This window comes from Micromesistius poutassou, assembly GCF_964030765.1.
Source record: "Micromesistius poutassou genome assembly, chromosome: 22".
Lineage (NCBI taxonomy): Eukaryota > Metazoa > Chordata > Actinopteri > Gadiformes > Gadidae > Micromesistius > Micromesistius poutassou.
Window position 1 is genome coordinate 11,406,900 of NC_140292.1, and position 15,312 is coordinate 11,422,211.

The window sequence follows — 15,312 nt, forward strand, 5'->3', positions numbered from 1 at the left end:
TGAGGGCCCCTCCCCCCCCCCCCCCCCCCCCATAGCCACATGGACAGGGAGGGAGGGATGGGGAGGTCCGCCGTATTCCATGCACCGGGAGCATCCGCGGAATGGAGGAAAAAGAAATGGCGGCACAACTTTAATCACAGGAGGAAAACATGTGTCTCTGCAGTCAACCAATGACACGTTTAGGATAAGATTTTTTTTTTTACCCGCCTTGATTATTATTACGTGGGTATTAAATACAAGTGTTGTTTAGGGTTTAAAACATATATAAAAACACCATTCTAAGATAAGGTAATCATTGTGACAGTGTAGGTGAGTTCTACTACACAAGTAGAGGACATCATTATAAGTGGGAAATGGCTAGTTTAAGTTAGAGGCAAGAATCCCGGACCCGCCGTGAATCAGAACATGAAGCTGATGCTTAAATTAACCCGTCTACCAACGGTGGTGTCCTAGTGAATCTCCAGCACAAACCTGCATATCTGGGGTCCCAACAGCCTGCCTTCTTTAGCCGTTACTGGGTTTTTTCTAATTGTCTCTAATAATTGAAGGCGTGATAACAGGTTCCCATTGGTCACCAGGGCAGAGGCTGTCGATGTAGTTTGTCTCTTGTGAGAATACGATTGTCTTTGCTTATTTTGACAGCATGCTTGCATCATAACTTAATTTGCCTGGCAAAAGAGTGGTGTGTTTGTGTGTGTTGAATTTGATTGCCCCGTCATTGCCCCGTAAGGTTTTTTTTTTTTTTTAAAGCCGGGTACTCTTTTATGTTTTCTTTGTCTTCTAGCAGAGAGTGAGTACTGTGGTGTACCATGAGAGCGTTCACCAAACGGTGATTTGATCTCGATGGCTTGCCCTTTTCTCATAGGGCCAGGCCGAAGGATCAAGATGTTTTAGCTTCCCAGCGAACTCCTCTCTATTGGCGGTGTGACGTGGGCCCGTGTCGTGACATTTAAACGCCACGTTACGCAGCTCCGTGCATTCATCAGCTGTTGCTGACATCCGAGCCTTTGGGGGATGAAGATGGATGAAGGCATCTCACGCCTCCGTGCTCACCTCTTCATCTCCTTATCCATACAAAAAACGACAAAAGCTAGTCATGTCTTTCTTTGTGAGGTGTGTAATCAGTGTGTAATCAGTTGGCATCCCTAGGGAACTTCATATCGACGTCAATTCAATGTTTCTCTTTAAGGGAACTGAGGGTTCATCAAAAAACAGTTGGTTCTGCTTCATGTTTAGTTTTTCTGGTAGCTTTTCTTAAAGCATGGTCTTGAGGATGATTGTGAACTGTTTCGAGTGCTTGTGGTTGGGTGTTGTGGAGTAGCTGATCCCTTACATGTTGGTGGCCCCCTTCCCACAGGGGAATATAATCAAGACCGGGAGCTGGGGGGCTTTGATTCTATATAGGAAACAGTATATAAGGTCTATTATGGCCTTGCTCAGCATTGGTTTATTTCAACACTGGTATTTTGTAAAAGGTTTTTTTTTTTTTTTTTAATGAGATTTAATCCTATTGAGAGCGCTGGTGTATTTTGCTTCTCTGCGTCATTTTAAATACTGTGAAACTACATAATATTGTTGTTGCTTTTGTCTCTGTTTATTTTCGTTTCATGTCACAGCCTGAACGTATTCCATGATGTTCTGAAATGATTAGGGAGCACATTTTATGTTTTAAAACCTTCTTCTTTTTCACACTCTCTCTCTCTCTCTGCAGGTCAGAGTAATAATTGCAGTATTTTAATTATGTGTTTTAAATGCCAAGCACTTCAATAGCAACTATAGCACTACTTAGCCTAAGTATAGTTTTGCGGCAATGTCCACACATAATACAATTGTTTTTCACAAAACTTTTATTCCCATACTTGTTACTAATTGTTTAGCCATTCGTTTTAGATATAAATTATGTTGTTGTGCAATCGGAAATCCCAGATGTTAGAAGGTTAAAGGTTAGTTAAAGGAATCGTCCGTTCAGTACGTATCACATCATGGAATACAGAGGAGGCAGACGTAGGTGAACACTTAGACCTTTTTTTTGTTGTTGCCACATTGTGTTGCATCTACCCGGAATTAATGTGTAGTCTGTGTCACATTCCAGCTGTCTTTGCATGTGAAAACAAACATATACACCTTGGCCTGGTATAAGCCCTGTGTTGGTCTCTGAGACAACGAAAAAACTGTCTTTAATGGGCTGCATTTGTGAATTGACTGCTGCTATGCATTGTAGTTTTGTAACACGACTTGAATTCTGTGTTTTCGTAAACCTCAGGTTGTCTGAGTCGATTGTTTGATTTGCGTTTAGTGTTTTGGTTTCTCACACCCCCCCCACCCCCCACCCCATGTCTGCCTTGTCCATCTTTTACGAAAAGAGATTTACCAGCCTCTGGAATGGAGCGATAGGTTGTACAACTTTCAAACACATGACTGGTCATTAGTGGGGAGAACTGATGTAGAAAAAGAAAAGGTAACTTGCACATATGTATTTTCACACAGTGATTGTAATTCAGAGCGATGTGTACACACTGCCATGAGAGATCATAGCCATGGATGGTGTCAATAGAAATGTATTTGCAGGGGACTAAGAGTCCTTTAGGTAAAGTAACTAGAAGAAGAACAACGCCACTAAATAAGAGCTTGCCATGAAAGTAGTATAGTTTCCAAATTTGAATTTTTACTCAAGAGCTTTATTAAATGTATTTTGTAAAGCGACAACCAATACTATTGAATGTCTGTTCCTTATACTCCTCACTTTTGATGGCCATTTAGCCTTGGAAATCCATTTAGCCTTCATCTTTTTGCTAATATTAGAGGCATTTCATTTCAATAAACTTGTTATGCATTTTTTTTTGATAAGCTGCTGAATTATAAAGTAAAATTAGTACTACTGGGGCCACCAAATATTTTGGATCATGCAAAGAATCTATATTGTACTGTAGTAATTTTTGTAACAATATTTGTACAATGATCAAGTGGGTGTGACTGGTTACCATTGCTTGAATCTTTACATTGTTCAGAATAAATTGTTTACATTATTTCTGTCCGTTTTTGTTTTTATTCAATTTAACAATGAATTAAAAAGACTGTTTCGGGTATCCTCAGACCACAACAAACAAAAACTATGTTTTCTAAACAAGATTTGCTTAAAATAACTTATGCATTGTGTTTAATGATTCAATGGAGTCAACTACTAAAGTTATATCACTATTATTGACATCACAACAAAATAACCACCGGTAGTTATTTTAGTTACCGGTAGCTGTGGACATTTGTATCCACAGTAGATGTCTGCAACAATTGTCTGACAGCAATATATCTAGCCTAGTATGTAACTATTGGGCAGGGGAAAACAATGAGAGATTGTATTCATTTCAAACACACACACACACACACACACACACACACACACACACACACACACACACACACACACACACACACACACACACACACACACACACACACACACACACACACACACACACAATATCCTATGCTTTGCATGCATACGAATAGTTTCCCCAAGGGACTAGACCACTAGACCCAGTCACGTTTGGTCGGCCTCCTAATCTGATGCCCCTGATCACAAACCTAATGACAGCGCACGGCCTACACGCTCATCTGCATACAGCTCTTTTGTTTCAAAGTAAAAGTACATCTCTCTAGTTTCAAAGTAAAAGCCCTGATTCCTTGGAAAGTTACCGAAATAAAAAAAAAGCATCGATACACGTTACCACAACAAATAAAGCAAATTCAAACCATAGCTTCCGCTTACAACAGTGCTATTTGATTATATATTTAAATGTGCCATTGGTAGCGCTGTTTCAAACCCAACTCTCACGGTGCGTGTGTGTGCGTGCGTGCGTGTGCGTGTGTGTGTGTGTGTGTGTGTGGTGGGGAAGTAGAAAACACACACGGAGGTGGAGTCTGGTCTGAAGGCAGAGGAAGGCTGGAGGAGAGCAGTGAAACGGCACCACAGGAACGGGGGAGGACGGCGGAGAAATCACGTCCCTACGGTTTGAATTCGCAGCTTTAAAGTGGCCCGGTGAAGGGGGATCAGACAAGATGATAACGCCCTACTTCCTGGAGAGTTTCTGGGTAAGTAACGCTTTTATTTCAGGGTTTAAAGCCCATACTACCCCTGTGTTGTGAGGCTCGCTAAAACACAAATGATCCAATAGTGAACGATCTGGGACGGTACACCGGTGCTTGAGCACGGCGCGGTGCAGATCGTGGTACATTAGCGGACGCCGGGTTTTAGTCCGTTGATAAGTGCTAATTTTGGAGATCTATGTTGCCGCCCCGGGATTGGGCCTTTGTAAACCAATCTAACATGGGAGCTCGAGAAACCACTACCGACCGCTCCGATTGGCTGTGACGGAGCAGACTGGAATGTGGAGGACCCTGTCCTTAAATACCATTGGACGTCTCCCTTGTCGGTCAGCTATCGCCGTACACGTCATTTTCTTCCGCAACAAAGTTTTAGTGAGAGGCCAGATGTTGAACAAGTTGAAGAATAGTTTTAACACAAAGAATAGACTATGGTTATTGTTAGAGATTTCATTATTACACATTAATAACGCTGTATGGCGATAATGTGATGCTAAAACTCTCCATGTCCTCTTCATGACCCTTCATTTAATTACTATCATGTTTGTTACAATGAAGAAGGTCAACAAATACGTCAAAATATGTTATCAACGTTATTTGAAAAGGAAACGGAGCTTGATGTTATTTCTGGTCAAATGGCCTTGATTTGAGGTTTAAATCTTACTTTGGCTTCTTACGCACTGCCATTGATATAAATGCAGTGGTGCCGTGTTTAGTTACTATGCATGGCTGTAGGCTATTGGTTGTTATATTACCATATAATACTTCATGGTATACAAACACCACACAGACCAGACCCATCATGTCTTACATTTCTATTACCAAATGTGAATCCATGGGCTTGTTGGTGAAAACCATATAGACCTTTGACTACTAGGGCAGGAACATCAAGGTGATACCATTCACCAATTTACATAGCCGTCCTTCGGGAAATTCATGACAGGGAAATGAGTAACAGTTATTGAGTGAGTTCAACCAATCTGACATTCTTAACCTTGCAATTAGGCCCCTGCAGGCTACAGCATTTACAATCCCAGTAGCCTCTTAAACATGTGTGCTATGTGGGCCTATAAACATATAGACATCACTCTTTTTTGCATTGTCCCCGAGGTAACCTAGTTTCAGCACAACTGGTCAGGTTGGCTGTATAAGTGAAACCTCTGTCCGTGTTATAAACCACCCGTCTTGTATGATTGTTGTAATGGTAATATTAGTGTAATTGTATATTAGTGTAATTGTAGTTCACAACAATCTGTTCCAGATCCGTGAATTAAGGGTCAAATTAACATTGAAATGAACCTAAAATGAAAGTTGGTTGATGAGAGAGACCTACATTTGATGATTCATTCTGAAAGTAACCGTTTCCCAATGTCCGTGGTGTGATTATTTAACGTTCTGTCTTTCGATCAATAAGTCAATGGGAGGGGAGAGGGCCAGACACCCCCTCCATCCCTCAATCCACTCTTTGTGCCTCGAAATGAGCCACAAGCGAATCCAGTGACAGCAAGGATCAGCTGTGTAGTTAAGATGCGATGCAGCACACGCGGCCACACAGACACACACACTCACTCGCTCACTCTCGCTTTCTCTCTCTCACACACACCGTGGCGTCTAGAGATTCCATTCCATCTCATTTCCTTAACTTTGCATATCCCGTTTGTCTAATGTTTAGCCAAACACACTCTGTTAGACTGCTATGGTGCGTTAAGAGACGCTTGCTCGGACCAAGATGAAGAATGGAACCATCACAAGCTGGTGTGTTCCTAAAGTAGCCTGCTTCTACTACAGTTTAGATACAAACAAGTTTTACTTCTTTCCCTCTATTCTTTATGAGGCCTTTAGGAGCAGTCATACGTTGCAATATTGTGGATATGCTCATGTGCACAAGTCTCCAGCTGAATAACAATCAGTTTTGGCATCAGGAATGGGGTACAGAAACACAGTGTGGTGCAGTGGTCTGGTAGTATTGTGAACTTGTCCTTGTGTGTTGCTGGATGCCAACAAGTCAAATGTCCACTGTCAACAAAGAGATACGTGGCTTTGTAGACAAGGACCTTGCAGAACAAGTTGTAAACCACTGCTATGCCTCAGGTTGCATCATAACAACATCGGACGACACTTCCCTGTTTCTGTGCTATTGACCAAGACTTGACGGGGAGTGAGTGTTTATTTATTTACTTCCTCTTGTTTTTATTATTCTAGGTCCTTGTAAGGTGGGCTTTGTTGTTATGGTTGAACTCCTTTTCACAGGACACGTCTGTGTGTGTGTGATGCTAAGCTCTGAATCTCAAATCAACAATTGTGTTAATTGCAGTTATTCAGCCAGCCCACTCGCTAGCTAATAACAGAACCATTGATGGGCTTCTGTGTGGAGAACTCTGTTAGCCTCCAGCATGCTTTGGGCAATTAGACGGTTTTGATAAGCAAACTTTCTTTGTTTACAACCCCAGGGCTAGGTGGACTTTGTGTGTGTGTGGGGCGGAGGTTCTCAGGCTTATTGTATATCTTAAAAAGGGTCTCTATAACACTGTGTACACACACACCGTTTTGGGATTACTTTCACTTACAGTGGGAGGTCCCAAGGGCTAAGATGTGATTTCTGAAACCCTGTGATGTTTGCATTGACTGACTATGTCAACAAATGATCGCTCTTTCAGTGGAACCTTGTTCTTCAGGGTAACAGGTAGTCATAGGAGCCTAGGCTTAAGGATTCATAGGTATTGATGTGGTTTAGATAAGGAATAGTAATGCATATATTACATATATCAGATATATATGCATGTATGGGCAATACCTGAGTGATTTAGGCCTTTCTGTTGTTAGGCTTATTAACCATTGAATTACAAAACAATTTCAATGTATAAAAAAAGCTCACACACAGAAATTCTGAACGATAAAATTATGATAACGCAAGCGTCATCATTTTGAATGTTCATTGAGTTCTGCTTTCTTCTGATTTAAATGCATTTCATAGAGTTGTTTTGGAACGGCTTACACTGAATAAAGGGTGAACCGCTACCTTTTTACATCACACCTATAGACCTTATCTTTCCTTCAGTGCACGCTGACACGTGTTGTCGCATTGACTCAACTCCTGGAGGCCCTCGCTGGTGACATGTGATGGAAGATCCCTTCCCCTGCCTGGTCTCAGGAGGACCCGGTAGGCCTGGTGACATCACCAGGGCCCGGCCCGGTGAGGTCACCCGGGCTGCGCTGTTCCTTGGGTCCGGGGCGGGGGAGTTCCACTCCCGGGGCCTCCGGTCTACGCTTGGCCTCTACGCTAAGCCGATGTTTACATTCTGTTCCTGGAGGAAGGGGGCGGCTGGGGAAGCTGTTCTTCTCAATGACTTTCCCTTCTCTAATCTTCTTGTTCTTGTTCTTTTTCTTCTGGGTGTATCATCAAGGAAGAGGCCATTTGTGTAAAGACATCAAGCTGAATGTCTTGAGTATCTCGGTGTAACAGTTAGTTAGTTATATTTATGGATCTGATGTCTAACAACATAACCTGCATGCCACTTTAGTGGCTGCTCAATCATCGTACATTTTTCAGACAGTCCATTGTTTTTGGCTCTCTGGTGTGGTGGCTCCATTGTCCTTGACCATGAACTGTTAACCAGGCCCCCCCCAAGAGCACTCAGATGAGTGCCCGTTGTTGGGAAGAATATGTAACTGTCACGGCTTGGCCTTTTTATGGCACGAACCCCTGTGTCTTTCTGGCATACTAGCCTACTAGCCTGCCTGTCTACTGTCTGATCCGCTTTTGCCTATTTCAACAGCATTCTCTGGCTCATCATATACCAAGCAAGAGCTATTTGTCTCGACGATGAAAACATTACCATGACATTATTAACCTATTGGCTTGTATAGCTCCTGCCAGCTGAAAGTCATGCCTGATACGGTTACAGTATATCCTAAGTATTTACACACCTTTCTTTTTTAAGGGTACCTATTTGGAGCGGCCAGGATGGGTACTATCTTAGTCACCAGAGACAACACGCGTTCCACTATCCCCATCCACTACAGTCTGTCACCACCCAATCTCCAGGCTGCATCTACTGGCATAAGGCAGAGGTTTATTAAACAGGGTTCTTGCAAGGAGCGCACACACACACACACACACACACACACACACACACACACACACACACACACACACACACACACACACACACACACACACACACACACACACACGTTTGTGTACGTTATTAGTATTAATTATTATATGGAAGTAATACTGTTATATACACACACATCCAGTTCCTTGTATTGATTAAAACACTTTGATCAAAAGAAAAGGAACCTTGATCATAAATCATCAGACTTTGTATTATTATTTGGTCTCAGTCATACCAGAGATAAATACTGTGGTTGCCATCGGCAACACTATTTGAAACAGCCTTTTGGAGAACTGAGAGTTCACACTGTGTGTATTCTTAATCTATATGGTATGACTGAGATAAGAAAACATGTCCCTCTAGATGTATGTGGTTTCACATAGCGTCGATGTGTCAAACCCCATCAGCTAACCCCCAACCTGACCCTGTTGAAGGGCGAGAGAGCAACAGCGTCCCACCAGAAATGTGTGGCATTTTGGTTTAACTTCTAACTTCTTAATCTGTGGAGCACTTGAGGTAAGCCTGTTGAGGTAGCAGTGGACTTATTGACGAACAAGGGAGCGAATAGGTTACCTATTAACGCATGCCTTCTAAGTCAACTTTGACTTAGATTGACTTTGAGCCAATCGAAGGGAAAGGATTATAATGTTCAATGGGATACATAATAGAACACTTAAAAATGTTTTAACCTTTTGAACGTCTAAGTTTTTTTTGTTCCCATGCATTAATCAGGAGTTGGAGGAGCCACAGTGGCGTCCATTGTATAGTTACCTGTACAACTCCCTCGGTCTGTTTCCTGTCTTTCTTTGGCATTTTCTCTTTGAATTCTTTCATATCACGTTCCATAAACACAGCAATTCTCTTTGTGGAGAATCAGTGCTTCCTGTTGCACTTGTTTGTTCTCCCAACTTCCCTGTTTTGTGGAACCCCCCCCAAAAAAGGTTTTCACTGTTTCAGCAAATAATCCTTGGTGTTGTGCAACGTGGACCTGTGTGTCAGTCACGGTCATTGAGACTCAGAGCATCGGTTCGTTCTGCGTTAGTGACGTTGCCACCGCAGACCGAAAGGGACATTTTCAATTAATGTGAACTGAAAGGCCTCGCTCAACCTGGAAACGTGGATGGCGTGTTTGCTGAGGGTGAACATGATGTGGGCCAATCAGATGTTCCCAGATCAGAGGCTCTCGGTGTTTTGTCTTCCTCTATTTGCTATGTAAATATGTCGGTTACAGCGCAGGCCTTGGTCGCACTTGACTCTCAGCGCCCGATCATCAGGAAGCGGCGACAGGTCGGGTCTGGAAAGTTCCAGATCAGATCTGGCCCACACTGCGGTCCGACGAGCTAGACCACATCCCGAAGGTGGTTCCGGCTCTCGTTGTGATCGGACCGTGTGTGTGTGTGTGTGTGTGTGTGTGTGTGTGTGTGTGTGTGTGTGTGTGTGTGTGTGTGTGTGTGTGTGTGTGTGTGTGTGTGTGTGTGTGTGTGTGTGTGTGTGTGTGTGTGTGTGTGTGTGTGTGTGTGTGTGTGTGTGTGTGTGTGTGTGTGTGTGTGTGTGTGTGTGTGTGTGTGTGTGGAGCGCCGACTGGGCACAATGCGGCCACGTTATTACGACCACTCCCCGTGCCTCCACGGGCCCCGCCAGGAACCTCCCGGTATGCACGGTATGCGCCGGCTGCCACCACCCATACGTTTGGACGTAACGAAGACGGAAGTCGCGGGGTTTTAACAGCGACTGTGGCGCTGTGGTCAGGTGCCGCGGTCGGTCCAGTGATGTCGGACTGTGACGCGTGCACCGAGCGCTCTCCTCAGCAACACACGTCTGCTGCACACGGCTCCTACCACTACATCGTACCATTTTAAACGGCAAGAACAACTCAGGGGCCGCTCTTCCACCCAGCGCCATTTCAGCGGATTTGTTAACCACGAAGTCCTTTTTGCGGGGAAAGTGAAATAGGAACACAGATCTGGCCACAGAGTTCGCCTTCAAAGTGTCAAGTCTGGACGTCAGATCGTTCTGGTGCATCCTATCCCAAAAGTTGCATTGTCCCAAAAGTGTGTGTGTGTGCGTGTGCGTGTGCTCTCCTGCATGGACAAACCGCTGACTTGGTTCTTGCTCCAGGAAATCAGTGTGTGGCGGTCACATGACAAAGAGGAGACCCATGGCTGGCGGACAGAAATGCTGCTGCGGCACGTGAACATGGATGGGTTCACTGAGGTCGCTGTCATGTTGGACCAGAGTCTGAATGTGTCCTAGTATATAGACCCTATTCACAGAGGCGGCATTAGGACAAACACAGGTGTGACTCATAACACAAATTAATGCTCCTCTGATGAACCAGGGCACTGTCAGTAGAGTCAACTAGTGAAGATATTGCCCTGTCCCAATTCTCCCCCTTCCCCTAGATTTGAGCCCTTTCCCTAGATTTTGCGTGTTCCCGCGAAGGGGTAGGGTGTCCCAATACTTAGGGGAGCAAAGGGGAGTGCTTAGTCAGTGTTATGAGCGGCACCTGTGTTTGTATATGATAACTCCTCTCTGAATTGGATCTTCGGTCCTATTTGTATAATAGCATACCACTGTTGTTTTATGGCAAATGGTTGAAGCACATTTTACACTGGACTATCACCTAGCCTCATGTCACGTATTGCATATTTGGCAGAGTTGTTATTTTATATTTTTTCTTTGGACTTCAAGCATTGTAAGAGCTATAGACCGGTTTGTAGGCTGCTCAGGAATTTGGTGTTAAAGAATCTGCTTGACTAATCCGAACTACCTAGAACGCAGCTGGCCTGTTTAGAAAGGAGGAGCCCTACCTATACAGAACGTCACGCATGCCTCACGGTAATGCTGCTCACCTGTTTCTCTCTCACACATCTTTTTATTTTCCTCTCTCGCTCTCTCCCACTCACTCTCGCTCTGTGTGTGTGAATATCTCTCTATGTGAAAGAATATCTTGACCCAAGATGTGTAATCTTCAAACCTAATAAAACAATGAGATAATTATGAACTTTGACTGCGTAGTCTTTGTCTGGTTGCTACTTTGAATAAACATGGTTATCTTTTCTCTGTTTGAACTTGCATTGTTTGATCCGAAGTGAATTCCTTATAAATAAACCCTCTTTATTTAAAGCAGCGGTCCACCACAACACGGTAGACTACAGCCTGGCTCTCAGAACACATCCCCGAGACAAGAGGGCCTGGGGGTTTGGATTCTGTGTCATCTATTCTGAGATCTAACTGAAGGTATTTTCTTCGTCTGTTTTTGTTTTGTTTTGAAATGCAGGGCGAGAAAAACAATGGATTTGACGTTCTCTACCACAACATGAAACATGGCCAAATATCGTCCAAGGAGCTGACAGACTTCATCAGGGAGAGGTGAGACCAGGGCTTCTGATTATGGAAACGAGCTCCAAGGATTTGATTCAACATGTGTTTGTTTGTTTGTTATTGAATCTGTCCGTCTGGCTGTTGGAAGACGTCACTTTTTAAATCTGGGGTAGGGCAATATATTTTAGAAGCATTTCTTTGTCCGATGTTTTGGACTTCTCATCCTGAGAGCAATTAATAAATCAAATGTTAAAAGAAAATGTCATCTGTAGCTGTCACAGGGCTGTAATAAGCCCATCCAATCACTACATTCAGCCTTGAATGAAGTGATTGGACGGCCCCCCTGCCTGGCCACCTGCGCCCCTTCACTCACTGTGCATGACCGCAGTCTTCCACATGGCTAGACCCACTGCTAAAGCTAGCGAGCTAGTCATGTGTTTTTGGGTGGGATATCTTTCGGCTGGATACTTTCACATTCTAGCTTCCTCTGGCTGGTTCCTCCAAAGTGCCTACCCTAGCTCTAAGCGGATGCCTTCCTCAAATCCATTCCGGTGTTACTTGTGGTCCGCCTACCTCCATTGAGCAGATAGTGGTTCAATTCGGGGAAACGAGAAAAATAAGAAAATGTAACAACACTGAGAATTGCAACAGTAATTGTAAGAATTGCACTTTTTATTAACAATGTATCTTCACCACATACTGGATTGTTCAATGTATTTTTAAAACAGACAGACAGACAACCAGGCAGGCAGGCAGACACACAGACAACCAGGCAGGCAGGCAGACACACAGACAACCAGGCAGGCAGGCAGACACACAGACAACCAGGCAGGCAGGCAGACACACAGACAACCAGGCAGGCAGGCAGACACACAGACAACCAGGCAGGCAGGCAGACACACAGACAACCAGGCAGGCAGGCAGGCAGACACACAGACAACCAGGCAGGCAGGCAGACACACAGACAACCAGGCAGGCAGGCAGACACACAGACAACCAGGCAGGCAGGCAGGCAGACACACAGACAACCAGGCAGGCAGACAGACAGACACACAGACAACCAGGCAGGCAGGCAGACACACAGACAGACACACACACAAACAGATAGACAGACGCAGGATACCTCATCTGCAGGATGTTTACATTGCTGATGGTTATTTTATTGTCACTTTACCGCTTTTCCCAATTTGTTTCTTATTATGTCTGCACTTTGCTATTGACGTACGCTGCTGCTGGAACAATTGAATCTCCCCCCGGGGCGCCGTAATGTCCCCGTCTCTCCTATCGGCCTCACAGACAGCACACATGTTCTCCTGCACTCTTGAGTGCAGCGCGCAGCCGTTCACCACCGCGGCATCTTTAGGATGTCTGTCCATATGAATGTTTGCACTACAGCACATTGCTGTAATGGTTAGCTAGGATGGATGGAATACTATAGTCACTATATTTAGAGTTGGACTTTGTTGGCTATCTTTGACCGCTCGGCAGCTCTTTCCGCGATTCCGACTGTATATCTTTCCTGAAACACGAGGGCCCCCTCTAGTGGACACCACGCGTAAGTGCAATTACTTGATCAACCTCGACCACTATACCTTGCAGTAGAACAACAAAAGAAAACATTAAAACATGAATGTATAATAACTCCCTACCATTTGCAGAATGCACTGTGTGATCTATATAATAGTGCTGCAGTCTTTGCATGCATGCCTATATTTGTTGTTTATTGTGTGTGTTCTAATGTTTGTCCAGGGTTGGTTTATTAGTGTGTCTTTGTGTACATGTGTCCCTTGTGTGTGTTGGATCGTGTTGTGGTTCTTCTCCCACGCCCTGGCCAAAAACGAACAGGACATCCAGTACCACCCACTAAGACCAACCCTTTTGTATGAATTCAATACAAAAACTTGTAGAGGAAAATGGATACGTCCAATAGCAAAACAAGTGGATAATGGCAATGTCACACTATAGCGCAGGCATAAGAAAGCTGTGTGGTGGAACGTTCATGTTGTCTGTGTTTAATCAAACCAACATTGTGGCTTTGTTTTGCTTCGAGCTTAAGCTTAAGCTCTGCCCTATTTGGTATAAATAACACCATCTTCTATTAGAATGATGAAAATATACTATCATTATACAAAACTATAGATTTGATATCATAATAACTCAATATTACGTATTTAAATCATTATCAAACAGAATACTCTCTCTTTCTCTCTCTCTCTCTCTCCGTCTCTGACTCACTCACTCACTCACTCACTCACTCACTCACACTGTCTCTGTCTCTGTGTCTCTCTCTCTCTACCTTCATGTCCTTCTGTCGTAGGAGTGCGATCGAGGAGGCGTACGCGCGGTCGGTCACCAAACTCGCCAAGTCTGCGGGCAACTTCTCTCCGCTGGGGTGAGTTCATTGTTCGTTGATGCCTAGGTTCGTATCGAGCGCTGCTCCCCCTGACCGGGCCTGCCCATGTGGTGACGCTGAGCGAGCGCGCGCGTGTGTGTGTGTGTGTCCGTGTTGCAGGACGTTCGCCCCGGTGTGGGACGTGTTCCGGAGCTCCACGGAGAAGCTGGCCGCCTGCCACCTGGAGCTGGTGAGGAAGCTGCAGGAGCTCATCAAGGAGGTGCAGAAGTACGTGGACGAGCAGGCCAAGGCGCACAAGAAGGTACGGTCCTGGGGAACCAGGGGGGAACCAGGGGGACCAGGGGGAACCAGGGGGAACCAGGGGGGAACCAGGGGGAGCTGTCCTGTTTGTAGAGCGCCTCCCTTGGGTGTTTACCAAGCGGGAGTGCTTGAACGAGCGCGTAAGAGGCGCGTCGCACGCCACCGTGTACATGAGAAGACGTGAAACGGAAATAGATCAACTGTGGAACCTGGAGGAACCGGATCAAATGTGAGGATCACAAGTACAGGTTCAACACCAGGAATTCAGAGTCAGAATCAGAAGACTTTATTGTCTGTCGTCACGGAAAACCTTCTTTGACGTGGCTCAACATACACACAGGACAATGTACTGATAAGCAGTCACACAAAATCAGGTTCTGTCACAATGTGATCATCGTTTTCATTTGAGGGGTTTAGACGCTTTTCTCCCGAGGAGAGGCCCGGGATTGGGTCATTTTAACGAGCAGGGAGGGGAGAGGGCATCCACTGTCCGCTTCATCAACCCCTTCTTTAAACACCGAGGCTCCGTTGAGACCCGGGGACCCTGTCTCCGCCAGGCCCTGCGTGTGCACAGGCGCAAACACACACAGGCTGGTATGGAGGCCGACCGCCAGCGATAGAGTTAATAGAAAACATAGCTTTCCCTTTTACTCTACATCCTATCGCATCAGGGAAGTAACGGAACAATAGAAGTATAAAATGTCAGTGTTTCATCTGACACTGATCATCGCGTGTGTGTGTGTGTGTGTGTGTGTGTGTGCGTGTGTGTGCAGACCAAGGAGGAGGTGGCGTCGACGCTGGAGGCGGTCCAGAACATCCAGACCACCGGGCAGGCGCTCACCAAGTCCAAGGAGGCGTACAACGCCAAGACGGTGGACCAGGAGCGGCTGCGCAAGGAGGGCGCCACGCAGAGGGAGGTGGACAAGGTGGGACATGTGCACGCACGCACGCACACACACACTTTCTGTGTTACCCACGCACGCACACAAACATGCACGCACACAAACCCACACAAGCATACTTTCTGTGTTACCATGCATGCGCACGTATGCACGCACGCACACGTATGCACGCACACGTATGCACGCACGCACACACACACACACACACACACAC

At 45.1% G+C, this 15,312-nt stretch overlaps 1 protein-coding gene across 1 annotated transcript in view; it reads left to right on the top strand.

The window, feature by feature from the left end:
* Positions 1 to 3,931: 3,931 nt before the first annotated feature.
* fcho2 (FCH and mu domain containing endocytic adaptor 2) overlaps positions 3,932 to 15,312 on the top strand; it is a gene marked incomplete at its 3' end in the record, with an annotated part of 11,645 nt that continues 264 nt past the window's right edge. Inside the window, exons 1-5 of the mRNA XM_084486809.1 lie at positions 3,932 to 4,089; positions 11,500 to 11,591; positions 13,861 to 13,935; positions 14,056 to 14,197; positions 14,970 to 15,133. Coding sequence (XP_084342935.1) covers positions 4,057 to 4,089; positions 11,500 to 11,591; positions 13,861 to 13,935; positions 14,056 to 14,197; positions 14,970 to 15,133 — 506 coding nt within the window. The 5' untranslated portion in view covers positions 3,932 to 4,056. The remainder of the gene's footprint in view (positions 4,090 to 11,499; positions 11,592 to 13,860; positions 13,936 to 14,055; positions 14,198 to 14,969; positions 15,134 to 15,312) is intronic.